Below are 27,740 nucleotides of genomic sequence, written 5' to 3'. Positions count from 1 at the left end.
AAATTAGGGCGTTACAACTCTCCTCCCCTTAAGAAAATTTCGTCCTCGAAATTTACATGAGGCAAATAGCTGAGGATACTGAGCTCACATAATCTCCTCGGTCTCCCAAGTAGCCTTCTCGGTCTTATGATTCCTCCACAGAACTTAACAAGAGGGACCTCTTGTTTCTCAACTCTTTGACCTCTCTAGCTAAAATCTTCACTGGCTTCTCCTCATAAGTCAATCTGGTTGGATACTAATTGACTTTGCTGCAACCACATGGGAAGGATCGGAACGGTATTTCCTCAACATCGACATATGGAAGACATTATGGATCTTATGAAGATCCGGAGGTAAAGCTAATCTGTAGGCCAATGGACCAATACAATCAATGATCTCATGTGGATCGATGAACCTAAAACTTAACTTATCCTTTTTACCAGATCTCAGAACTTTCTTCCATGGTGACACTTTCAAAAAAACACTTTATCACCAGCAGCATACTCGACGTCTTTCTTCTTCAGACCAGCATAGGATTTCTAGCGATCAAACGGAGCCTTCAGCCTATCTCTGATAAGAATCACCTTCTCTTCTGTCTCTCGAAGCAAATTTGGTCCAACTATCTTGCCCTCACTGAGCTCGGACTAATAAAGTGGAGTCCTGCATCTCTTACCATGTAAAGGCTCAAACGGTGCCATACCAATACTTGACTGGTAACTGTTATTATAAGCAAACTCTGTCGATTTGATATACTTGTCCCAGCTACCCTTGAAATCAATCACACATGCTCTAAGCATACCCACTAAAATCTGTATCACTCGTTCTGACTGCCCATCTGTTTGCGGATGAAAAGCTGTACTAAAATGCAATTTAGTACCCATCGTGTCATACAACTTCTTCCAAAAACCTGGAAGTAAACCTTGGATCCCAATCAGATATAATGGACGAGGGAACACCATGCAATCGTACTATCTCATCAATATACAGTTATGCATACTACTCAAGAGAGAAATCAATCCTCACAGAAAAAAACGATCTAACTTAGTCAAATGGACAACTACTACCCAAATGGCATCTTTCTTCCATGGAGTAAGTGGCAAACCAATCACAAAATCTATTGTTATTCTATCCCATTTCCACTCAGGAATCGAAATAGGATACATCAAACCTGATGGAACATGATGTTCTGCCTTCACCTGCTGACAAATCAGACACCTGGTCATAAAATCTGTAATCTCTCTCTTCATAATTGGCCACCAGTAATGCACTTTCAAGTCTTGGTACATCTTCTTACTACTTGGATGCACGACATACGGACTGCTATGGGCTTCTTTCATGATACTCTTCCTCAATTCTAGAATCTTCGATACATAGATCTGATCACCAAAGTACATACATCCATCTTCCTTAATCACAAAGCCTTTCTTCTTACAATCTTGAACCGGATCTTTCCACAAAGAAATCTTCTCATCATCAGTCTGAGCCTCCTGAATTTGCTGAATCAAAGTAGGCCTTACTTGCAACTCAGCCTCTAAAACTCCATCACTCGATATAGACAAATGTGCATTCATCGCTCGCAAGGCTACTAGAGATTTCTTGCTAAGAGCATCAGCAACCACATTTGCTTTACCTAGTCTGCCATCCTAGAAGCTAGCCAGGAGCTTTACTCTACCCGCCCTCTTAGGATCGTTTTGCATAAGGAGTCTTACTAGCATTTTTATATGGAATTCTATTCAAAATAAAACAAACATAATATAAAGCCTCTCCCCAAAAATTATTAGGCAAACCTGAACTAAGCAACATAGATTTACCATATCCATTAAAGTCTTTTTCTTTCTTTCTACTATTCCATAAGATTGAGGTGAGTACAAAGGAGTTACTTGATGAATAATACCATGCATTTCACAAAATTCATTCATTTCATTAGATGTGAACTCATCTCCTCTATCAAAATGCAGAATTTTAATTTTTTTCTAGTTGATTTTCAACTTCTGCTTTATAAATTTTATTATCAAACAATTCGCTCTTGAAATTAATCAAGTAAACATAATAGAATTTTGAAAAGTCATCAATAAAAGTTATGAAATACCTTTTGCCACCACGAGTTAAAACACCATTAATATCACAAATATCACTGTGTATCATTTCTAATAATATGTTTCCCTTCCATAAATTTGAAAGGCTTCCTAGGTTGTTTAGCTTGCACACATACTTGACATTTATCTGCTTTATCAATATGATGTTTAGGAATTAATTCTAAAGTCATCATCCTTTTAATAGTATCAAAGTTTACATGTCCCCAGCCTATCATGCCAATGATTATTGCATTCAATAACAACAACAAATAAAGAAGAACTAGAAATCGAATTATTAGACAAAGATAATATATTTAATTTATATAATCCACTAACTAAATATCCTTTGCCTATAAATGTGCTATGTCTACTTATTACTGCTTTACCAGAGCCAAGAGTAATAATATAACCACATTGATATAATAAAGATGCACTTATTAAATTTTCCTAATAGAAAGAGCATAAAAAACATATTCAAGACAAACATATTTCCAGAAGACAATTTTAGTGTTATTTGGCCTTCTCCTAGGATTTCAGGTTTACTCTCATTATTCATACTCACAGTTCCTGCACTTGATGCCTAATACAAAGAAAAATATTTTCTATTAATGCATACATGAACATTAGCCCTAGAGTTTATCCACCAATCATTTGGGTTAAAAACCAAATTTAACTCTAGGCTAGAAACAAAGTGATAACTTGCAAATCCAATTTTCTTTTATTGTTATATTTGTGTTGATTTGGTGTCATTTTGTGCTTAAAAGAGTGGTTTAACTTGATTTATTGTTTTTATGCTAGGAAAAGTTGGATTTGATATGAATGAAGCAAAAAGGAGCACAATTGAAATGTTTTGGAGCAAGGAAGGAGCTGCTGGAATTTTGGAACACAAATGCAAGCTGTTAGGCTCTTAGCCTTGGGCAAGACTAAGCAGGAAATCAGACCAGCGGACTGATTGTGACATTATTGGCTGGTCACGACTTCTTCAACTAATTCCAGCACGTTTTACAGCCACATGATATTAGACACAGTTTTAGTGGGTATTTTTATTGTATTAGTGGACCCCACCTTCTAGGGGCTATTTAAGTCGAAATTAGGTCTTTTTGTGGATCATCTTTGCCTCCCTGGGTTGTGACGAATTTGAGAGAATTTTTGAGAGATTTTGCCGAACTTTCAATCTTTGATGATGTTTTCTTCCATAGCCATGTGTGGCTAAACGTTCTGTTCAGTTAAGGCTAAACCAAGGTAGAAGTTTGATTTCGATTGTGAGATTATATTGAACTTAATTGAATTTCTTTATTCTATTGCATTTATATTCTTTCTGTGATTTATTGGGAAAATATATCCCCTAGCGAAATTTTATTGAATGATTTAACAGGGCCCGTTATTGTTTGGTAGAAATTTCCATAGCTATTCGGCGTAATCAAATCCGTAATTGTTTGGTTAGGTTGTGCTAGTAGTAGTATTAATATAACTAATTGGGTAGAATTTTTAGGTTGTATTAAGAAAGAATATAATCAGATTTAAATGGATGCTCGTAGTTTCTGTTAATCTGGCAGGGTTCTATTAGATTTTAAAGCGGTTAACAGTTAAATCCTTCGTCGTACTTAGGATTGCTAGTTAATTAGGGGTTGTTATTAGATCGTATCTTAGCAACCTATTCCTACGGTAGAATTGGTTGGGTTGACGTTCTTTCTGGCTATAACTTGTCTGTAATATGAATTAAGGAATTAATCTTGAATCAATGATCACTCGAATCAAATCTTCGAACCGCGGTATGCCTTGGCTGAATTTACTATCAATTGTTCAGGTTCAATTTTTAATTTTATTGCATTTATTTCTTTGATTTAATTTTAATTCGTTTAGTTCGATTATTAAATTCCCCCGTTTCAATATCTATTTTTAATTTTATTTTCAGTTTGGTTATTTTCGACAAAGCTAATCCCTAGGGTTCGACCCTTCTCACCATATTTACAAGTTTTATTTTGTAGGAGAGCAGGTTAATTATTTTTGGCGGATTCGACGCCCGTCAAATTTTGGCGCCGTTGCCGGGGACTAGTTAACTTTACTGTTTGTTGTCTTTTTGAATGACCAGGTCTGAAAATTTGCCAATATTATTTGATCCTGAGATAGAGAAAACAGCCCGCTCACTAAGGAGACAAGCGAAGAGCGAAAGTGGGCCGAATCGATTTCCGGAACTGAACCGGAAAGTCCAGCAGCTGGTCACCTTGATTTTACAGCTGAAACCGAAGAAGAAAGTCTTGAGCAGGAAGAGATTCTTGCAGAAATTGACCAAGAGGAAGTTATGGCGAAAACCGCACTGTTCGAGAGCTACAGGCTGCCCCTGTAGAGCAGCAGCCTATGTGTATTACTTACCCGGAGTTGGAAGCGCCATTTGAGCTTAAATCGGGTTATTCATCAACTTCCGCTTTCCATGGAAAAAGACTGAAAACCCGCATAATCACTTGAAGGAATTCCATGGAGTTTGTTCTAGCATGAGACCGCAGGGGGTAACTGAAGAGCAAATTAAGTTGAGGCATTCCCGTTCTCACTTAAAGATGCTGCTAAGGAGTGGTTGCTTAATCTACCTCCAGGTTCCATCACCACATGGCCTGATATGGCCCGAGCATTCTTGGACAAGTATTTTCCCGCTTCTAGGGCAGCCATCATACGAAGAGAAATTTGTGGGGTTAGACAAAAGGCTGGAGAGAGTCTTTATGACTATTGGGAGAGATTCAAGAAGTTATGTGCAGCCTGCCCGCAACATGGGATGTCTGACAGTCCCTAATACAGTACTTTTATGAAGGGATGCTTGACATGGAAAGAAGATGGTTGATGCAGCTAGTGGGGGAGCACTTGTTAATAAGACTCCATTCGCAGCAAGAGAGATTATTTCCACTATGGCCGCCAATTCACAACAATTTGGCCAAGTTGAAGAACCCTCCAGGAAGCTATATCAGGTATGTGATTCTTCCATTCAGTCTCAACTGAACGAACTAACCTCTATTGTTAAATCTATTGCTGCAGGGCAACCTGTGAAGAGAAGTGTGTGCGAGGTATGTTGCAGCGATCACCCAACTGACACATGTCCATCATGGTATGGTGATCAAGAGCAAGTTAACGCTATGGGAGGATATTCGGGCAGCCCCAAAGACCGATGGGTAACACCTTCATAAGCTTGGAAGAATCATCCTAATCTTAGCTATGGAAGCCACAACCAAAATTTCCAAGGATACCAACCAGCTAGACCACCTCCTCAACAAGCTCCTCCCCCAAAAATACCATTGGAAGATATTGTGAGGTCACTTGCCACTTCTCAACAAGAATTCCAGCAAGAAACAAGAAAGGGAATGCAGAATATGGAACAACAAATTAGTCAACTTGCATCTTCCTTGAGTAGATTGGAAACACAAGGGAAGCTTCCTTCCCAAACGGTGGTAAACCCAAGGGAAAATGCAAGTGCGATCACTTTGAGGGTGGTAAAGAGCTAAACACAGCAGCCCCTAAAAAAGGCAGCAGCAGTTCTAAGGAAGAAGCTGAAAAGGAGGTAGAAATTCACCGAAATGGGCCTTCCGAACAGCTGAAGTACGGCAGCCCCAAACCTTTACTGTTCAGCCTCCTTTTCCCGAGAGATTGGCTTAAAACAAGGAAGGAAAGTGAAGAGAAAGACATTTTGGAGACCTTTCGCAAGGTGGAGGTGAATATTCCATTGTTGGATGCTATTAAGCAAATACCAAGTACGCAAAGTTTCTCAAGGAACTTTGTACCAACAAAAGGAAGGTAGATAGTGTTGAGAAGGTGGAGATGGGTGAAGTTTGCTCCGCCATGATTCAAAGAAGAGGCTCCCACCAAAGTGTAAAGATCGAGGTATGTTTGCTATTCCTTGTAAAATAGGCAATGTAGGGATTAAGAGATCTATGTGTGATTTAGGAGCTTCTATAAATGTCATGCCTTTATCTGTTTACTCATCTTTCAAGGGTTGTCCCTTGAAAGAAACGCGTATTATTATTCAATTGGCAGACAGGTCTATAGTGTATCCCGTGGGATTGCTAGAAGATGTTTTGGTTCAGGTTGGTGATTTAATTTTTCCAGCAGATTTTTATGTACTTAATATGGAGGATGATAAATCCTCGACTGTAGCTGATTTATTGCTTGGGAGACCTTTTCTCCGCACTGCAAGGACAAAAATTGATGCTTATGAAGGCACATTATCTATGGAGTTCGATGGTGAGAAAGTCGAATTTAATGTTTATGAGGCTATGAAGTACCCTAGTGATGTGTCTAGTATTTGTTCTATTGATGTAATTGATCCTTTAGCACAAGAAATGTTTGAATTAAATGCTGTTGACGAGCTTGATTTAGTGCTTTGCAGGAATATTAATATGGACAGTATTAAAGAGATTGAGGAAACCTTCTTGGTTAATGAAAATGTACAGGAAATTGTGTGTGAGATGGAGACAAATCAGCCCCTAACAAGCAGCCACAGCCATATTGTTTTGCCTTCTCACCATGAGAAGCTTTTACCATCTGTTTTGCAGGCACCCAAGTTAGAGTTGAAACCGCTGCCCGGCCACTTAAAATATGCATTTTTGGGGAATGGAGACACATTGCCTGTTATCATCTCCAGCAAACTTAGTGAGGTTGAAGAAGAGAGCTTGGTTCAAGTTCTTAGGGAGTATAAAGAGGCCATAGGATGGACAATAGCAGATATTAAAGGGTTGAGTCCATCAACTTGTATGCACAAGATTCTTCTAGAAGAAGGCCGCAAACCCACAAAAGAAGCTCAAAGGAGGTTGAATCCACCTATGATGGAGGTGGTGAAGAAGGAAATACTGAAGTTGTTTAGATTGCTGGTATGATTTACCCGATTTCTGACAGTAAATGGGTAAGCGCTGTACAGGTAGTGCCTAAGAAGACAGGAATTACTGTAGTGGAGAATGCTGAAGGAGAGTTGGTTCCTACAAGAGTTCAAAATGGGTGGAGGATGTGCATAGATTATAGGAAGTTTAAAAGCAGCCACAAGAAAAGATCACTTCCCACTTCCATTTATTGACCAAATGTTGGAAAGATTAGCCGGTCGTTCTCATTATTGTTGTCTTGATGGTTTTTCAGGTTTCTTTTCAAATACCAGTGGCACCCGAAGACCAAGAGAAGACGACTTTCACTTGCCCTTTGGTACATTACTTATCGACGGATGCCGTTCGGTCTTTGCAACGCACCAGCCACATTCCAAAGGTGTATGGTTAGTATATTTTTAGATTTTGTAGAGGAGATTATTGAGGTATTTATGGATGATTTTACTGTCTATGGTAATTGTTTTGATGAATGCTTAACTAACCTTACAAAAGTCTTAAAGAGGTGTATAGAATCAAACCTAGTGCTAAATTATGAAAAATGCCATTTTATGGTAGACCAAGGTTTGATTCTAGGACACATTGTTTCATCAAGAGGCATTGAGGTTGACAAAGCTAAAATTGATGTAATTAAATCCTTACCGTACCCTGCAAGTGTGCGGGAGATTCGTTCTTTCCTTGGCCATGCAGGTTTCTACAGACGCTTTATTAAGGATTTTTCAAAGATAGCTCAACCGCTTTGCAAGCTTTTGCAAAAAGATGTGTCTTTTGTGTTCGATGAGGAGTGTAGAAAAGCGTTTGATATGTTGAAGGAGAAGCTCATTTCTGCTCCAATAGTCCAACCACCAAATTGGAACTATCCTTTCGAGATTATGTGCGATGCGAGTAACTATGCTGTAGGGGCTGTTCTTGGACAGCGTATTGAGAAGAATCCTCATGTCATATACTATGCATCAAGAACACTGGACAATGCCCAATGCAACTACTCTACCACAGAGAAAGAGCTTTTGGCGATAGTGTTTGCTTTGGAAAAGTTCAGGTCGTATTTGTTAGGAACAAAGGTGATAGTTTTCTCTGACCATGCAGCATTGAGGTATTTGTTAAAGAAGAAGGATTCCAAGCCCCGTTTGATTCGTTGGATTCTTTTGCTTCAAGAGTTTGATATAGAGATAAGAGATAAAAAGGGGTCCGAGAATCTTGTTGCTGATCACCTTAGCCGGTTGATTTTGAATGAAAAGCCGTCACCATTGGACGATGATTTTCCGGATGAGCAACTCTTTAGCTTCCAAAAAGTTGTTCCATGGTATGCTGATATAGTGAATTATTTAGTTGCAAGTACTTTACCAGAAAACTTAACTAGAGCTGCAAAAGATAAAATCAAGAGAGATGCTAAGTATTTTGTTTGGGATGATCCATACTTGTGGAAGTTTTGTTCTGACTAGGTGATTAGAAGATGTGTTATGGATGTGGAAGTGCCATCCATTCTGAAATTCTGCCATTCATCAGCTTGTGGAGGTCATTTTGGTCCTCAACGAACAGCTCGCAAGATTCTGGAGTGTGGACTTTTCTGGCCATCAATGTTTAAAGACTCATACATTTATTGCAAATCTTGCGAAAATTGCCAGAAGACAGGTAATTGAGTCGTAGAGATCAGATGCCCCTTACCTCTATTCTTATTTGTGAGATTTTTGATGTGTGGGGTATAGATTTTATGGGGCCATTCCCGTCATCATTCGGGAACAGCTACATATTGTTGGCAGTGGATACGTGTCCAAATGGGTTGAAGCTAAGGCAACTCGGACTGATGATGCGAAGACAGTAGTGAATTTTGTCAAGAGCCATATTTTTTCTCGGTTTGGAATTCCAAGAGCAATTATAAGTGATCGAGGAACTCATTTCTGTAACAAGATTATGGAAAATCTGTTCAAGAAGTATGGTATTACGCATCGTGTCTCTACAGCCTACACCCGCAGACAAGTGGACAAGCAGAAGTTTCGAATAGGGAAGTGAAGTCTATACTGGAAAAAACTGTGAGTCCTAATAGAAAAGATTGGAGTGTCAGGCTGGACGACGCTTTATGGGCTTATAGGACAGGTATAAGACATCGATAGGAATGTCACCTTATCGCTTAGTTTATGGCAAACCATGTCATTTGCCTGTCGAGTTGGAGCACCGCGCATTTTGGGCTATTCAGCGCTGCAATATGCAGTATGGTGAAGCTGGTGATAACCGAAAATTACAATTGCAAGAGCTTGAGGAAATTCGTAATGAAGCTTATGAAAGCTCCAGAATATACAAAGAGAAGACTAAGGCTTTCCATGATGGCATGATATCCAGGAAGAGCTTTGTAGTTGGTCAAAAAGTTCTATTATTTCATTCTAAACTCAAATTATTTCCTGGTAAGTTAAGGTCCAGATGGACTGGTCCATTTGTTGTTACTAATGTTTTTGCTCATGGTGCAGTGGAAATTCAAAGTCTAGAGACCAATAAAATTTTTAAGGTGAATGGGCATCGATTGAAACCATTTTATGAAGGTTTTGGAGCTACTCAATTGGAGAATTTGAGGCTCGAAGAGCCAAGGGAATATAGCTGATTAGCTCAAGAACGTCTAAGCCGGAGACGTTAAAATCAAGCGCTTACTGGGAGGGCAACCCAACATTTAGTTTCTGTTTCATTTTATTTTATATTTTTTTTTCTCTCTGAATTTTCATTATTATTTTTTTTCTTTATTTATTTATTTTTTTTGAAAAAAAAACAACAAAAATTGCATGAACAGTGTCGTCCCTAACCTGGGGACACTGTGTTTTTCTTGGGTTTAACTTCTATAGAGTTTTTTAAATGGCATGGTTAAAGTTGTTTTATTTTCTATTTTTCTGTGTTCGTTGGGGTGAGTATAGGGCGTTATTCATTTTAGCAACGAGGGTATATTTGACTTAGAGTTTTTTTTTTTTCCTTTTTCTTTTATTCAGCTACTTTGTTATTATATTGGGTAAAAAAAAAAATTACAACTCCTTATATTTGTGCGGCAACTGTAAAGAAACAAAAGGGAAACAAAAGAGAGAATAAGAGAACCCAAACAGGGGCAGCAGGCGCAACAGGGGCAACAGGCGCTCTTTGGACGAAATCTGCGTTGGCTGAGAGTCTTGAACTATGGCAGGAGTTCTGAAGAACGGCGACAAGAATTTTGTCACTCCGATCGACGACCTAAAACCCAAACAGACTTTCTTTTCGTCCTTAGCCCAATCCTACGTCACTCTACAGCGCGATGCAAAAACCCAACAGCAGTGTCTTCCTTCCTCATCTGATTCCTCTCCGTGCCAACTTCAGCAACAGGTATTAATTTACTTCCTATTAGAATAGAAATCGTGATTTAAGATAGTGTCTGTGCTCCAATTTACTGCATTGTCATTGATTTCAATTGGGTTTTTTTTTAGTTAATCAATTGTTGCTGAATTTGAATTAGGGAAGAACTTAGCTATATTATAGATTGTTGGCTGAAGCTATTTGAGCACATTATGATTTATGGGTTTTGTTGTTTCGCAAGTTTTTATTGGGTTTTATTGTTTAACTTTGCAATACTTGCTGAAGGGGAAGTTTTTATAATTTTCTTGCTTGTTGATAATTCGAATTTTGTTTAAATTGGAGTTGGAATTGATAACTGAGTGGAGTTCGATTGCTGAATATTATGAGTTGGGTTTAATTCTAGGCTTTTATTGACTAAATTCAGTGTTCAATGCGATTTGGGATCAATTTATTGGGTTTAAAATTAGTATTCTGAATATGAGCTCTTAAAACTTAGAATCTGTTGTCATTGTTTGAACTAAGTTTGCTTGCCTATTTTGCTATGTTGTTTTAATGCCATGTTCAGTATTGAGAGTAATAGGTACAACATCAAGCCCAATTGATTGAATTGCAGAAGTTGGTGGGATTAGAAATTTGCCATGTTCAGTATTAGAAATTTGATTGATAGTTGAGCAGAATTGTTTATTAAGTTGAACTGATTTTGCTTTGCTGGCTCTTTGCTTGGTTAACATCTTTGAGGTGATAGAAAGCTGAATAACATTTGCAGACTAACAACCATTGGTTTGCATTTTGTTCTTTTGTTTTTCTTTTGGTTGTGTTTTTTGTGTTTTCAGTTGCATTTCAGGATGAGCAAGAGCAATATTCTTAATGGCTAGAACAGGGCAGTTTCCTTCACAACAGGGCAGTTTCCTTCAACTTTACCTTTTATTTACATTTTAAGCCTTGAGTCCACATTGAGGACAATGTGTGGAGTAAGTGTGGGGAGGGGAATGTGACCATTTTTGCTGAATTTTTAATTTTATTGCTGAAACTGCTAATTTTGCTGGAATTTGTGCTTCAATTAGGATATATGCTACTGCCATGTGCATATTTGGTATGAAACTTGACCGGTTTTGACTGTTTTGTAAAAATGCTCCTAGAGTTTTTATTTACCACTTATCCCATGAATATTTTGAGTAAAATTTTTTATTTTTGAGCTGCATTTGGGATTACTCTGGGACTTAATTGTGTCTTTAAACATGATTTAGAATTTATAGGATATCTAGAGAGGAGAACTTTGCTTTTGAAACTTGGTCTGACTGTTGTGAGAGCCCTAGACGATAAGACTTAGCGAGCGAAAACCATAACTTGAAATTGACCATCATTGCACTCGTGAATCTTGGTTTAAATTGCTTACACTTTGAATTCTCAAATCGGGTTTTCGAAACTTGGCCTCTTTTGATAAGTGTTTTTGAGAGCAATCGTCGAAGCAAAAAAAAAAAAAAAAAAATATTTAGGATAGCTTCCGAACACTAGAACTCTCTTCTACGTTCCCTTGAGGCGAAATCCTAGGTGAGTCTCGACTTTGGAAATGATCTAGGCATTCTTTGGTCGATCTAAAAAAAAAAAAAAAAAAATTTCTACGTTTTCCCACCTTGACGTTACCATCCTTTTTACCCCTTCTAGCCTACGAAGCATGCTAAATGCGTGTTTCCAAATTCTTTTCATAACCCCCAATATAACCATATAACCCAAAAAGCTCTTTGCCCACCACCTTTGAACAAGGAAATGCTCTTTTTAGTAGTTGTTGAGCATGCATGTTTAAGTTTCAAGTTTTGGTGCGAATGCATTTTTGTTTTGTGTTTATGTTTGTGTTTTGGAATAAATAGTCATAGCGACTTATATGTAATTAGTCGTTGTGATGTCGAAAAAAAAAATTCTAGAAAAAAAAAGGGAAAGAAAATCAGAAAAGAAATAGAAAAAAGAAAAAAAAAAGAAAGGAAGAGAGAATAAATAACAGCAGCCAAAAAAAAAAAAAGGGAAAAATAGAGGAAAAGGCTGCAATGTTATGTTTTGTTTTGTGAAGTTGCATTTGTTGCCATCTAAGCATTAAAGTTAATAACGTGCATTGCTCTTTGAACCTAATGTGAAAGACTTATTTTCTTATTATTCTCTAGCCTTACATTATCCTTTTCTTTTGTAACCATTACCCTAGCCTAACCCATATAAAAGACCTAATGATTCTTAGTTGAGACTTGTCCTACATTAGTGGAGAGGGAACCGCGAGGAGAGCTTATGGTTGTTCATTATCTTGTTTTCTTGAAGCTATGAAAATGTATTTTATATGCCTTGATTATTGCTCGACAAAACATTTGTTGATTCAAGCTTCGTATGTGTGCGTGAGTGTTTTAAGAATTCTTAGTGTAACCTTTATCGATTGAGTTCACGATGATGGGATGATTTTGACAGCTTGGTATCCAATTGCGATGTTGCGTTGTTTGCGGTTTTTGCATATGTTGAATCGAGTTTCGTTGTGAAGTTGTGGTCTCCTATATAGATTAGATTTCGAATTCTAAGTCATGCTTGAGGACAAGCATGGGATAAGTGTGGGGAAATTTGATAACTTGCAAATCCAATTTTCTTTTATTGTTATATTTGTGTTGATTTGGTGTCATTTTGTGCTTAAAAGAGTGGTTTAACTTGATTTATTGTTTTTATGCTAGGAAAAGTTGGATTTGATATGAATGAAGCAAAAAGGAGCACAATTGAAATGTTTTGGAGCAAGGAAGGAGCTGCTGGAATTTTGGAACACAAATGCAAGCTGTTAGGCTCTTAGCCTTGGGCAAGACTAAGCAGGAAATCAGACCAGCGGGCTGATTGTGACATTATTGGCTGGTCACAACTTCTTCAACTAATTCCAGCACGTTTTACAGCCACATGATGATATTAGACACAGTTTTTAGTGGGTATTTTTATTGTATTAGTGGACCCCACCTTTTAGGGGCTATTTAAGTCGAAATTAGGTCTTTTTGTGGATCATCTTTTGCCTCCCTGGGGTTGTGACGAATTTGAGAGAATTTTTTTGAGAGATTTTTGCCGAACTTTCAATCCTTTAGATGATGTTTTCTTCTATAGCCATGTGTGGCTAAACATTCTGTTCAGTTAAGGCTAAACCAAGGTAGAAGTTTGATTTCGATTGTGAGATTATATTGAACTTAATTGAATTTCTTTATTCTATTGCATTTATATTCTTTCTGTGACTTATTGGGAAAATATATCCCCTAGCGAAATTTTATTGAATGATTTAACAGGGCCCGTTATATTGTTTGGTAGAAATTTCTATAGCTATTCGGCGTAATCAAATCCGTAATTGTTTGGTTAGGTTGATGCAATAGTAATTAATATAACCTAATTGGGTAGAATTTTTTAGGTTGTATTAATAAAGAATATAATCAGATTTAAATGGATGCTCGTAGTTTCTGTTAATCTGGGCAGGGTTCTATTAGATTTTAAAGCGGTTAACAGTTAAATCCTTCGTCGTACTTAGGATTGCTAGTTAATTAGGGGTTGTTATTAGATCGTATCTTAGCAACCTATTCCTACGGTAGAATTGGTTGGGTTGACGTTCTTTCTGGCTATAACTTGTCTGTAATATGAATTAGGGAATTAATCTTGAATCAATGATCACTCGAATCAAATCTTCGAACCGCGGTATGCCTTGGCTGAATTTACTATCAATTGTTCAGGTTCAATTTTTAATTTTATTGCATTTATTTCTTTGATTTAATTTTAATTCGTTTAGTTCAATTATTAAATTCCCCCGTTTCAATATCTATTTTTAATTTTATTTTCAGTTCTGGTTTATTTTCGACAAAGCTAATCCCTAGGGTTCGACCCTTCTCACCATATTTACAAGTTTTATTTTGTAAGAGGGCAGGTTAATTATTTTTGGCGGATTCGACGCCCGTCATTTCTCTAAATATTTTCATGTAAACTAAAATTATGAATTTATTTTATAAGAATAATATTTTGACACTTTTTGAATTTTTTTTCTTGAGCCCATTTATATGATATTTTTAGAAAATTAAGACAACATTAATTATTTTATTAAGATTTTACCTTTATTTAAATATTTGTACTGAATTTTATCTCTCTTGTTTATGGAAATTAATAAGAGGGTAATTTAGTAAATTATCTTTATTTTTTCTGGAATCAAGATAATTCAAATATTTTCTTAATTCTTGTGAAAATTCAAAAGTGTCAAAATTTACAAAACAAAGGTAATAGAAATTAAATAAAACTAATCGTGCGGGTCAATACTTATAAATAACTGGTACCCATTAAATTTAATTGAAAAATATAAATAAATTAATATAATGAAAAATAATATTTGTTATTCACCCTTTTGTATTCTTTGATTATGATAATTGTAATAAATAAAATATTGAATTGACAAAGAAGAAAATAAAATATTATTGAAAGGCAGGTTACTTGTTATCTCAAAAGATGACAACAAATATAACAATTAAGAAGATAACATTTAAATGCATAAACGACTTAATAAATTAAGCAGTCAACTTGGAGAATTGGTAATGCAAATATTAAATCCTTATGTATCACAATTAAAGAATTAATGTCAGTATTTTATATTTTCTCATATGATAATTTTAATTATTTTTAAATAAAATTTGAAATAAAAAAGGAATTTTAGAATTTAACTTTAATACTGTAATATCCCGAATTTTTATTTTCAAAACTTTAGAATTTTTATTAAATCAAAAATCCGAATTTTTTTTATAGTATGGGTCGTGAAGACCGAGCATTTCTAACTTGAGCCCAAATTTGAATTGAGCCCAAGCCCAAAAACAGAACGTTCAGAAATTTCGATGAAATAAAATGGAACTCTACGATATAAACTAATTATCCTAAATTAATTTATTGTTATCATTATTTGTTGTACTATTAGAAAGTTAATTGAAGAGATGTTTTATGACCCAACTAAATAATTAAATAAATTAAACCGGACCTAAAAATTAATTAACTGTGTCGAAACCACACGAATAATTGAAAAAACCGAGCGAAAAAAAAAAAAAAAAAAAAAAAAAACCAAACGAAACGAGATCAAATCACTGAATCGGACCGAATCGGTTCGAATCGAACCGGACCGGCCCATTTCCTTTCTTTTCTTTTTTTCTTTCTTTTTCTTTTCTTTTCTTCCTTCTTCTTCTCCAGTAGCGTGACCTCCTCCTCCTCCTCCTCCTCCCTCTTCTTTGATCTCCTTCCTCCGGCCACCGAATTTGGCAAATGAATACTCTAAAAACATCTACTCAACGCGAGGAAGAAGATTATAGCGTAGATTTGAACTGAAATTGTGACTATTTCGAAGGGGAAGAGCTTGAAGTTTCGGACACCTTTTTCCGGCGATTCACGCCGTTTCAGGCAAGCCTAGGACACAAGGTGAGTACCAAATGACTCCTCTCTTCTTCCTCTTTAATTTGATGGCCTCCTCGTCGACTGAAATAGCCGGAATCGGAAAACCCAAAATGGGTATCACCGAACCTTTCCGATCAATTTTCGGCCAAATAGTTCGTACCCACCTTGATTTGAATACATATTAATGATCCTCTCATCGAAACGAATAAAATGATATATTGTTTGTTAATTTTGGTGAAGATTTGAATTTCCGGCCACCGTGCACGGTGGCGACGGCGGTGGTCCGGCGACTGGCCGGCGACACTCCGGTGAGGCACCAAAAGGCAGAATCTTCCTCTTCTCATGTAGGTTGTGGATCCGTCGTCTGATTTTCAATCGGTACACTCTAAAGCTTAATTCGCAATTTTTGAATAAATCCCGAATTAATTAATTAATGAACTTAATTAAGTATTTAAGTAAATTGAATTAAATATTGTTAAATATATTTTATGAATATTAAGTATAACTATAAGGTTGGTACAAAAAAATATATATATATATTCCTAGCTAATAATAAATTTTAGGTATTAACAAATAAATAGTTATAGAACAATTAATTATAATGGATTATGTGAATTAAGTGACCGAATAAATGACGGATATGGCGGACGAGATTAGTGGATATGAATTTGCCCGATGGATGGGCTGTGTGTGTGGATTTGTGAAAATATGAAAAATTTGGATAGTCCAGTTTATAGAGAAAATGTTGCCGAATTTTTAATAAAACACTTAATGAAGAATTAAATTAGTTATATTCTTAAGAAGTAGTGACGACAAAAATTTGAAGTATTAAGAAATATTATACAATATTAGAATTATCATTATATAATATTTCTCACCGAATAATTAGAGATTTTATCTAAAGGTTATAAATTAGAATAGTTATTTATATAAATGAGAGAACCTAAATATATATGCGTATATAACAAGTGAATTAAATGACCGGTAGCCAAAATAAATAAACGAATGTGAAATATAAGTTTTTGAATTAAAATTCTTATTTAGAATTTTCTTATTTATTTTAAAGGTTTATAAAATACAAAATGCGAGGACAAAAGCTGGAAGCATGTGGCTAAAAAGGCAGTCCTTTTAAAGGACAATAAAGAACTGTGAGTAGTGTTAGATAACTAGTATCATCCGCCTGCATTCATGCATTCACGGCTAAATGCTATCATGCATTAATTTGTTGAATTGCCATATTGTGCTGCACTAATTGTTGATATTAAATAAATTATGTGATTACTTGTGCTGTGTATATACTGTGCCTTGTTTGTGTGGAATTGGGATGAAGTGGGCCACCATGGGTTTGTGAGGACGGTCTATGTGATATGGATCCTGAATATGATATGATATGAAATGTGACCGTCGGCCGGGAAAATGGGAGATCGGCGCCCCCGTGTGCACCTGATGATATGGATTATATAGAACCACAGGATGGCCTCTTGTTGTTGCGCACCTGATAATCTAGATTTGATTGTAGCCCGCAGGGTGGCCTCCTGTTGTGAGCACTTGATGATCTAGATTGGATGGAGACCACCGAGTTGCCTCCTGTTGGTATGGAAAAGAAAAGAGAGAAAATGGAAAAACAATGAGAGGACTGGTCAGTGAGGATAAGACCAGTTGGCCGTATGGGGGATCGGCTCCCTGGTGCACATGTATGAGAGGGCGAGCCATGTGTGAGGACGGCTCGTTGGGGTTTCAGGTGGTGCCACTGACTAATTTCCACGTGATGTGATTATATGAAGGTGATGATACTTGTGATTGCTGTTGTATTGCCATTTGTGTGACAAACTGCATGATCATATAATTAAACGGTAACTAGATAAAAATATTTAGCATCTGTGTGATTGTGTGGGGTGAGAGGGTTATCTAACCCTACTCATTGAGTTTGGCGCTCACCCCTGCCTACTATTTTTTTTCCAGGTAATAAAAAGAAAGAAAAGCCTTGTGGAGTTGAGACACTTATTGTAGAAGACTGTTAATGATAGAAATAACGATGTAAATACAAAGGTAGAGTTCCGCAATTGTATTCCAGTTGGGTTGTAATTAAATAATGAAAGTCCATTTTAAATATATGAACTGTATTTTGAATGCATATGCATAATAAGTTAATGGGCCCGAATCCATAAATATTTGTAGAATGTCGAATTGGAATAAGTTAGGCTTACTACGGGCTTCGGGGGCCTTAAGCCCACCCAGGTCCTAGTGCCGGTCCGGCCCACGAAAATGGGTCGTGACAAAGTTGGTATCAGAGCGTAAGTTGGGACTTAGGAATCAATTGCGGAACATAGGAATTTAAATAGAGAACTCCTCTGTTGGGATCGGCCGTAACCAACAAAGGAGCTGTAGTCTGGATTGAATTCCATTTTAGTGCCGATGGACGCATCGTGCACGAGGATGGAAGGAAATCTGTATCAAACTTAGGATGAGAACTAAAGGTACATAAATAATAGGAAATTAAAATAGGTCTGGGTAACTGACATTTATAAACGAAATATTTGAGTTTGCTAAATCCCCTCTATAAAATTTTGAAGTAGAGGATCAGTTGGAAATTGGTGTAATGGCCTGATCACCCAGTACACCTTGATCCAACAAGAGACACTGCTTCGAAAATTATTTAAAATGGTTTAGAAAAAAATTTGGAGTTTTAAAGACAATAAGAAAGTGAGTTTATTTGAACTATGATTTGAGAAAAATGTTTTATTCTTTGCTTGTTGGAAATTGTTTTTATTGTGAAGTTGCAATTAATTGTTTGATTTTATTATTTTGTCGGCATGTCAAAAATTTATTTGATTTTAGAATTTAAATTACTTATAATGATCGCATGTTTGATTAATTTTTATCATATTGTCTATCCCGAGGACTAAATTAGGCTTGCAAAAGTTAATATTGATAAAATAATAATAAATGGTATAGAATATGAATTAGAATGAACATTTCAATGAAGATAGAAATTAAATTCTAGAACTGTTACTGTTAGGGAATAAAAAGTGAAAATTGTAATTTACATTACATGAAGGGTAAAAAAAAAAAGAGGATCTAAGACAAATAAATTAAACTCTCAATTATTCAAGGCTAAACTCAAGGATGTAAAAAGAGAAAATTTGTAAATTATTTAAGTATAACATTAAGGAGAATAGAGACTTATTGGCATAATTAAAAAGAGTTAGACGTGAAAACAATAAGTTGTGTCTAAATACAATAAAAGGTATTTGATTGGTCAAATCTCGATATACAAAATTTAAATGGAGTAATTAAAGCAAAATAAAAGACAAAGGTAAATCAATTATGTGATTACATGTTAAAAACTTTCTTTGGAGAAATTAGTGTGAAGGGTAAAATTTGAGTGTTTTAATATAGAATTAAAAAGTGGTTAGTAAATAATTGGGCAAAAGTTTGAATTTAAAAATTTGATTAATATGGGAAATATTGACTAATGGTTAAAAAAAAAATAAAATAAAAATAAAAAATAAAAATAAAAAAATAAAAAAATAAATTACAAACCATGAAATAATTATGAATCTATTGTAATAAAATGAGCAATTAGATTGAATCGATAATGGACTTATGGAACTAATGTGGAACTAAGGGCTAGTTGGTATAAAAATAATAATAAATGAGGTGAAAATTCAGTTTGTAATAAATTTATTAGATATTATATAATTAAGCTCCTAGCATATGTAGGATACTTAATGGGCTAGACTAAGTTCATGAATCTTTTATAATAAAAGGAATGTAGAAGATGATGAGTAACTTTAAATCACAAATGGGGAATTAATGGGGAAAGAATGCTGTAGGAAAACTTAATAATTAACGGAATTTGATATATCTTGACAGAGAGTTGTGCAGAAAAGACTAATATTATTTATTAATCTAAGTTAAGTATAAGAAAACTTACATAAAAATCTGCTTTAAAGAATTCAGTACAGAATTAGATCGAGGTGCTAAATAAGATAAAAATAAAATAAAAGTTAATAAAATTTGGAAGAGGATAAAGGTCTAAGATAACTCATAATGATGAAATTAGAATAAGAAATCCAAGAAACAATGACCTTACGACGGAATTAAATTTTGTGTAGAATAACGGTTTCACGCCATAGATTCATGTACCCACCATTAAATTCTTTTACGGATAAGACTTAAATGAGGTTGGGTACACTAAGAAGATATGGAGGATAAAAGGAAGATTAGAATGAATAAAAAAAAAAAAAAATCTAAAGAACTTGTATAAAATTAGGGGATGCTAAATAGTAGTAAAGTCAATGATGATAATATGGTCAATTAATCCACGATGAAATACTAGAATAAATAATTAGAAACAAATTGAGGAAGGAGTAAAATTCGATGTAAGAAATATGCAAAAAAAAAAAAAAAAAAAAAAAAAAAGAAAAATGAATGATGCTAAAATAAATAACTAAATGAATAAAGATAAAATAATAATAATAATAATAATAATAATAATAATAATAATAATAATAAGATAAATATAAATATAAATATAACTAATAAATCACTAATGAAAATAACTTTTGGAAAAAAATTTAAGGTGTGGACCAGTCTATTAGGGAGATTAAAAATAGCGAAAGGAATAGTAATGATGAAGATTAGAATATGCTTGGTTTAAGAGGATCAATTAGGGATGAAATATGTAACAATAGACTGAAATTAGATGATTAAGGATTGTCCTTGTGGAGATAGACAATTTATTTTTATTAAATACCAAAAAGTTTTAGAAATACAATGAGTATTGATTTTCAAACTTCATGAAAATATTTTTATACCACGATTGAGATTGGTTTTGAAATGAATAAAAGTGAATACAAGAATTTCAAAGTTTTGTGTGAGTGACATGCCGATATTTTTTTTAAAAGTGGGAAAGGAAAATTATTTTGAAAGTTTTTAAATAGCCAGTTACCCATAAAATGGTCAAGCTAGTCGGTCGTTGTTAACTCATTAGTAGAATTTTGGATTAAATGATGAATCTAACAAATCAAATGGATGGAATATAATGTGTATTGAGAATATTAATAAAGGAAGTTAGAAATAACTTGTTAGACTAAATAAGAAAAGTTGAGATAGATAAATTGATATTATATTTTAAAACTTGGATGGAAAAAATTAAACAATTAACTTATGTAATATGAAGATGAATTAGGGCCTTATTACTATTTCATAATTAAGGCAGAAATTGAAATTCTATATAGAAACGAATAAATTATTTAGTTGACGCGTAATTTAATAAAGGAAGTAGAATGATTAATGCTTATTTATTCGATGTAATATTTGACTGGTAAGGCAACATTAAGTCGAGATGTAAGAAATTTCATTGAAGACTTTATATGTTGATAGGTATGAAGTAAAAGGTAAATAGTAGGGGCAAGTAATAAAAGGTATTGGATGAAATATTGTTAATGAGATAAATGATGATTAATAATAGATGGAATAATTAAAAAGTACGCTTCGATATTCTTAGGATGAATTAGTAAGCAACATACGTGAAATAGACAATTGAAAAGCAAAAGATGTACTAGGGAAGTCAACTTCTAATGATATATGTTAAGATAAGGAATGAGATTAGACGTAGGGACTACGATTAAATAGAAAGTGTGGAGGTTCCTATAGAGTAAGATAACTAATAGTGCAGGAATGTCCATAGTAAATAAGCTATTTAAATAATTGCGCTAGTGTACGATAAAAGTATTTTAACAAGAATAGAACTTGTATAAAAGAACTGAGAGTGAGCTCGAATAACCCTGTAGACAATGAAAATTTCAAGAAAATTTTTCTTAAAATCTTGGATTAAAGTAACAGTTTTTCGACTTTGATTAAGCAAAGATTTCGTCATAATATATGTTAAATAAATAAATCAAATTAAATTTCAAATTGTTTTACTTTTTGCAAATTATGTATTTGGTTTTCATAAAGAAATGTGTAATAAAATTTAATTTGGGAAAAATATAAGTATTAAGCATTTTGTTGTAAAGCTCGGTTAATTGTAAGATTTTTATTTAAAGAAAGATTTTCTAGCAACTGTCCGATGATAGTTTAGAGGCTAAAGTAACAAAGCTTCCTATAAGTATCAGCTAGGTGGTATTGTATAGCTTGAACGAAATTTTGGTTTAAATATGATTGGTGGTAGAAATACAAGCAGAATACCTCATTCACTTCGTTTCCTCGATTTATATTTTTGCTCGCGAGCTGTCTCCTTGGTATTGGAAGCAATTTCATATAACTTTAAAATTTCCATGCATCCATTCTTATTCTTTCCCACTAGATTCAATTCGAGGACGAATTGTCTTAAGGGGGGGAGATTGTAATATCCCGAATTTTTATTTTCAAAACTTTAGAATTTTTATTAAATCAAAAATCCGAATTTTTTTTATAGTATGGGTCGTGAAGACCGAGCATTTCTAACTTGAGCCCAAATTTGAATTGAGCCCAAGCCCAAAAACAGAACGTTCAGAAATTTCGATGAAATAAAATGGAACTCTACGATATAAACTAATTATCCTAAATTAATTTATTGTTATCATTATTTGTTGTACTATTAGAAAGTTAATTGAAGAGATGTTTTATGACCCAACTAAATAATTAAATAAATTAAACCGGACCTAAAAATTAATTAACTGTGTCGAAACCACACGAATAATTGAAAAACCGAGCGAAAAAAAAAAAAAAAAAAAAAAAAAACCAAACGAAACGAGATCAAATCACTGAATCGGACCGAATCGGTTCGAATCGAACCGGACCGGCCCATTTCCTTTCTTTTCTTTTTTTCTTTCTTTTTCTTTTCTTTTCTTCCTTCTTCTTCTCCAGTAGCGTGACCTCCTCCTCCTCCTCCTCCTCCCTCTTCTTTGATCTCCTTCCTCCGGCCACCGAATTTGGCAAATGAATACTCTAAAAACATCTACTCAACGCGAGGAAGAAGATTATAGCGTAGATTTGAACTGAAATTGTGACTATTTCGAAGGGGAAGAGCTTGAAGTTTCGGACACCTTTTTCCGGCGATTCACGCCGTTTCAGGCAAGCCTAGGACACAAGGTGAGTACCAAATGACTCCTCTCTTCTTCCTCTTTAATTTGATGGCCTCCTCGTCGACTGAAATAGCCGGAATCGGAAAACCCAAAATGGGTATCACCGAACCTTTCCGATCAATTTTCGGCCAAATAGTTCGTACCCACCTTGATTTGAATACATATTAATGATCCTCTCATCGAAACGAATAAAATGATATATTGTTTGTTAATTTTGGTGAAGATTTGAATTTCCGGCCACCGTGCACGGTGGCGACGGCGGTGGTCCGGCGACTGGCCGGCGACACTCCGGTGAGGCACCAAAAGGCAGAATCTTCCTCTTCTCATGTAGGTTGTGGATCCGTCGTCTGATTTTCAATCGGTACACTCTAAAGCTTAATTCGCAATTTTTGAATAAATCCCGAATTAATTAATTAATGAACTTAATTAAGTATTTAAGTAAATTGAATTAAATATTGTTAAATATATTTTATGAATATTAAGTATAACTATAAGGTTGGTACAAAAAAATATATATATATATTCCTAGCTAATAATAAATTTTAGGTATTAACAAATAAATAGTTATAGAACAATTAATTATAATGGATTATGTGAATTAAGTGACCGAATAAATGACGGATATGGCGGACGAGATTAGTGGATATGAATTTGCCCGATGGATGGGCTGTGTGTGTGGATTTGTGAAAATATGAAAAATTTGGATAGTCCAGTTTATAGAGAAAATGTTGCCGAATTTTTAATAAAACACTTAATGAAGAATTAAATTAGTTATATTCTTAAGAAGTAGTGACGACAAAAATTTGAAGTATTAAGAAATATTATACAATATTAGAATTATCATTATATAATATTTCTCACCGAATAATTAGAGATTTTATCTAAAGGTTATAAATTAGAATAGTTATTTATATAAATGAGAGAACCTAAATATATATGCGTATATAACAAGTGAATTAAATGACCGGTAGCCAAAATAAATAAACGAATGTGAAATATAAGTTTTTGAATTAAAATTCTTATTTAGAATTTTCTTATTTATTTTAAAGGTTTATAAAATACAAAATGCGAGGACAAAAGCTGGAAGCATGTGGCTAAAAAGGCAGTCCTTTTAAAGGACAATAAAGAACTGTGAGTAGTGTTAGATAACTAGTATCATCCGCCTGCATTCATGCATTCACGGCTAAATGCTATCATGCATTAATTTGTTGAATTGCCATATTGTGCTGCACTAATTGTTGATATTAAATAAATTATGTGATTACTTGTGCTGTGTATATACTGTGCCTTGTTTGTGTGGAATTGGGATGAAGTGGGCCACCATGGGTTTGTGAGGACGGTCTATGTGATATGGATCCTGAATATGATATGATATGAAATGTGACCGTCGGCCGGGAAAATGGGAGATCGGCGCCCCCGTGTGCACCTGATGATATGGATTATATAGAACCACAGGATGGCCTCTTGTTGTTGCGCACCTGATAATCTAGATTTGATTGTAGCCCGCAGGGTGGCCTCCTGTTGTGAGCACTTGATGATCTAGATTGGATGGAGACCACCGAGTTGCCTCCTGTTGGTATGGAAAAGAAAAGAGAGAAAATGGAAAAACAATGAGAGGACTGGTCAGTGAGGATAAGACCAGTTGGCCGTATGGGGGATCGGCTCCCTGGTGCACATGTATGAGAGGGCGAGCCATGTGTGAGGACGGCTCGTTGGGGTTTCAGGTGGTGCCACTGACTAATTTCCACGTGATGTGATTATATGAAGGTGATGATACTTGTGATTGCTGTTGTATTGCCATTTGTGTGACAAACTGCATGATCATATAATTAAACGGTAACTAGATAAAAATATTTAGCATCTGTGTGATTGTGTGGGGTGAGAGGGTTATCTAACCCTACTCATTGAGTTTGGCGCTCACCCCTGCCTACTATTTTTTTTCCAGGTAATAAAAAGAAAGAAAAGCCTTGTGGAGTTGAGACACTTATTGTAGAAGACTGTTAATGATAGAAATAACGATGTAAATACAAAGGTAGAGTTCCGCAATTGTATTCCAGTTGGGTTGTAATTAAATAATGAAAGTCCATTTTAAATATATGAACTGTATTTTGAATGCATATGCATAATAAGTTAATGGGCCCGAATCCATAAATATTTGTAGAATGTCGAATTGGAATAAGTTAGGCTTACTACGGGCTTCGGGGGCCTTAAGCCCACCCAGGTCCTAGTGCCGGTCCGGCCCACGAAAATGGGTCGTGACAAATACAGATAGTAAAATGTTTAAAAAGGTTTTACAATCATTTAAAAATTCTAAATTAGGAAAGCCTTTTCTACTTTCCTTTCTTTTCTATACTCGATCGATGCCGTAAAATGAAATGGGGCTCTCATACTCTGAGCATTCTTTTGGGCTCATATTGGGCTCATTTCTCAATAGACAGCTCCATTGTCTTGGGCTCATGATAGGCTTACCCAATCAATTCATGAAATGCATTTTAAAAATTATATTTTCGCAGAGTTGACCCTAATTTAGTTTCTTTTTTTAAGCGTTTGAGAGAGGATATTTCATTCCAAGGAATATTATTATTATTATTATTATTATTATTATTATTATTATTATTATTATTTCAATTTTCAACGACAATGAAAGTCTTTGTTACATCATATGTAAATTTCCTCGTAGAAACATATATTGACTTTCCAAATACATGTCCAGAAGCCAAGTCTGCCCCCCTCTGCACATCCATCACCTAATCTTTTTCTTCATCATAAAACCTTTAAGATCTCTGTCAATCCTTGTTTGATCATCTATGGCGGTAACCATGAATCAAGTAATGGCAAAATCAATCAAATTAGCTGAAGAAGTTATAGTATCTACAAAGCATTTAAGGGCCTTCAAGGATGAGTTCCATGAGATCAGGTCCCAGACCGGCAAGTTGGCAGCGCTTCTGCGACAAATGGTGGCTCAAGTATCTTCTCAATTCTATGAGCGGCCAGTACGTATAATCATTGACAAGACTGAACAAGTACTCTATAGGGCTCTTTCCCTTGTGCTTAAATGCTGCAATAATGGCATTATGAAGCGTATCTTTTTTATCATCCCTGCTTCTGATTTCAGAATAGTGTCAAGCCAATTGCAATCTTCTGTAGGAGATGTTTCTTGGCTCCATGGCATATTATTTTCCGGCGACAATCTTACAGGTGTACATTTATCTCTCCCTCCAATTGCCTTTAATGATCCAATCCTCAGTTGGACTTGGGAGTGTATCGGCGCGTTGTATAATAGTTCAATAGATGATAAGTGTGAGGTGACGAGTGAGCTCCTCACGTTTTCTCTTGATTCTAATCAGACCAAGAAACTGATCATAGAGGAAGGAGGGGTTGTTCCATTGTTAAAGTTGTTGAAAGAAGGTAGTATAGAAGAACAAGTCATTGCTGCAAAGGCAATTGGGACTCTAGGCTTTGACTCAGAAAGTGTCCAACACATTATTGATGCCGGTGTTTGTAAAGTGTTTGTTGAAATACTCAAAGAAGGTACTATGAAGGTTCAAACTGAGGTGGCCTGGGCTATATCAAATCTTGTCTCTAACTATCCCAGCTGTCAAGATATTTTTGCCCAGAATAATATAGTTCGCCTGCTTATTAACCACCTCGCATCTGGGGTAGTTCAAGAGCATGTTCCAAATGTTATTGTCATAAATAAAGCCACATCAGTTCTTGCCATGGTAATGGCAAGGAATCACTTGAATACAAATGACGAAATTGAGGAATGCGATATTGACAAATCCAAGCAATCTCAGCAGCAGAATGTTTTACTCTCTCGTGCAAGTTTTAGAGGTAAAGACAAAGACCCTGAGACAAAAACCTACATGAAAGCAATGGCTGCTAGAGCGCTTTGTAACCTTCTTAAGGGCAACTCTTCTATATGTCGAACCATCATTGACACAAGAGGTCTGATGTCTTTTATAGTTCTCTTAGACAAAGGAAATAAGGATGTTCAATACCATTCAGCGATGTCATTAATGGAGATCACTGCCAGAGTAGAGGAAGATAGCGATCTAAGAAGAACCACATTCAGACACAGTTCACCTGTTTCCAAAATTGTTGTTGATCAACTCGTTAAAATCCTTCAAAGAGAATATCAAGATATAGACATTCTAATCCCATCCATCAGGAGTATTGGGAATTTAGCAAAGACATTCCGAGTCACAGAAGTAAGGATTATTGGTCCATTGGTTAATCTTCTACACCATATTAGAGATGCGGAGGTTTGGAAGGAGGCGTTAATGGCGCTTGCAAAATTTGCCTGCAAAGAAAACATTCTCTACCAATATCATTCCAAGTCAATTATACAAGCTGGAGGAGCAAAGCACCTAATCCAACTCATCTTTTTTGCTGACCGAATTGTTCAACACTCAGCTTTGCTGCTCCTCTGCTACATTACTTTGCATGTCCCGGACAACGAAGAGCTTGTGCATTATGAAGTGCTCAAAGTGCTAGAATGGGCATCAAAGCAACCATTTGTCATTCAAGATGAAATATTTCCCTCACTGCTGCCAGAGGCCAAATCAAAATTAGAGCATTTTCAATTCTTGAGGTCTGCGAGCATTTTATTGACGGAAGCAAGATGAGTTACATTTAGCAGCTTGTGGTTGTGTGATTAGTCATTCTACTGGAGTACAAAGTTCATCTTCTGTCTCAATTATTAATGCTTAATAAGTTTCTGCTTTTCTACTGTGAATGCTTGCTCTTTCAAAAGTCTAAACTCAGTATAAATCTTTAATGATAGACTTAATTTAGAAAGCAGATAATGAACAAAAAAAAAATAATAATAATAATCAGAAGAAACCAACACAATCCTTGCTTTCATTCAATCTCTCTTCTTTTCTGCTCTATTCAAAAAATATTAACATTTTGTTTTCATGAACAAAATGTTACAGACCAGATCATTGTCGAGATCAAACAAGTGCTTTACAAATGTCATAGAGGGTGTTCAAACGAACCTTGTGCCAGTAAAAATCATTGCTGCTGATTTTAGATCAATTTATATA

General features: G+C 35.2%; 3 protein-coding genes and 1 non-coding gene across 8 annotated transcripts; 3 read left to right on the top strand and 1 right to left on the bottom strand.

Moving 5' to 3' along the window:
* Nucleotides 1-4,716: 4,716 nt before the first annotated feature.
* LOC149496646 (small nucleolar RNA R71) lies at nt 4,717-4,823 on the bottom strand. The gene has a single exon (XR_016320727.1). It is a non-coding gene; the product is annotated as a small nucleolar RNA R71 (small nucleolar RNA).
* A 3,541-nt stretch (nt 4,824-8,364) lies between these two features.
* LOC149496645 (uncharacterized) lies at nt 8,365-8,914 on the top strand. Its single transcript, XM_089720399.1, has 2 exons — nt 8,365-8,483; nt 8,611-8,914. Exons 1-2 carry the CDS (start codon nt 8,365-8,367, stop codon nt 8,912-8,914), a joined length of 423 nt encoding a protein of 140 aa, XP_089576525.1.
* A 103-nt stretch (nt 8,915-9,017) lies between these two features.
* LOC149496644 (uncharacterized) lies at nt 9,018-9,497 on the top strand. Its single transcript, XM_089720398.1, has one exon. It carries the CDS (start codon nt 9,018-9,020, stop codon nt 9,495-9,497), a length of 480 nt encoding a protein of 159 aa, XP_089576524.1.
* Nucleotides 9,498-15,274: 5,777 nt separating this feature from the next.
* Nucleotides 15,275-27,423, top strand: LOC105629374 (uncharacterized). 5 transcript variants are annotated; one of them, XM_089720627.1, is made up of 7 exons: nt 15,276-15,643; nt 15,860-15,963; nt 16,686-16,767; nt 17,582-22,699; nt 22,916-23,053; nt 23,742-23,823; nt 24,638-27,423. In XM_089720627.1, the coding sequence occupies exon 7, from the start codon at nt 25,500-25,502 to the stop codon at nt 27,318-27,320; it is 1,821 nt and encodes a 606-aa protein (XP_089576753.1). In that variant the 5' UTR covers nt 15,276-15,643; nt 15,860-15,963; nt 16,686-16,767; nt 17,582-22,699; nt 22,916-23,053; nt 23,742-23,823; nt 24,638-25,499; the 3' UTR covers nt 27,321-27,423. The 5 variants fall into 5 exon arrangements, with proteins under 5 accessions (XP_089576755.1, XP_089576754.1, XP_089576753.1 ...); XM_089720626.1 differs by having other exon boundaries at nt 15,860-15,997; nt 22,916-23,019; XM_089720625.1 differs by having other exon boundaries at nt 15,277-15,643; nt 15,860-15,997.
* Nucleotides 27,424-27,740: the final 317 nt, after the last annotated feature.

Source organism: Jatropha curcas, chromosome 4, assembly GCF_041381405.1.
Source record: "Jatropha curcas cultivar XTBG-Jc1 chromosome 4, XTBG_Jcur_1.0, whole genome shotgun sequence".
Classification (NCBI taxonomy): domain Eukaryota; kingdom Viridiplantae; phylum Streptophyta; class Magnoliopsida; order Malpighiales; family Euphorbiaceae; genus Jatropha; species Jatropha curcas.
Note: the sequence above shows the minus strand (reverse complement) of the source record. Positions and strands in the feature narration are given on the sequence as shown.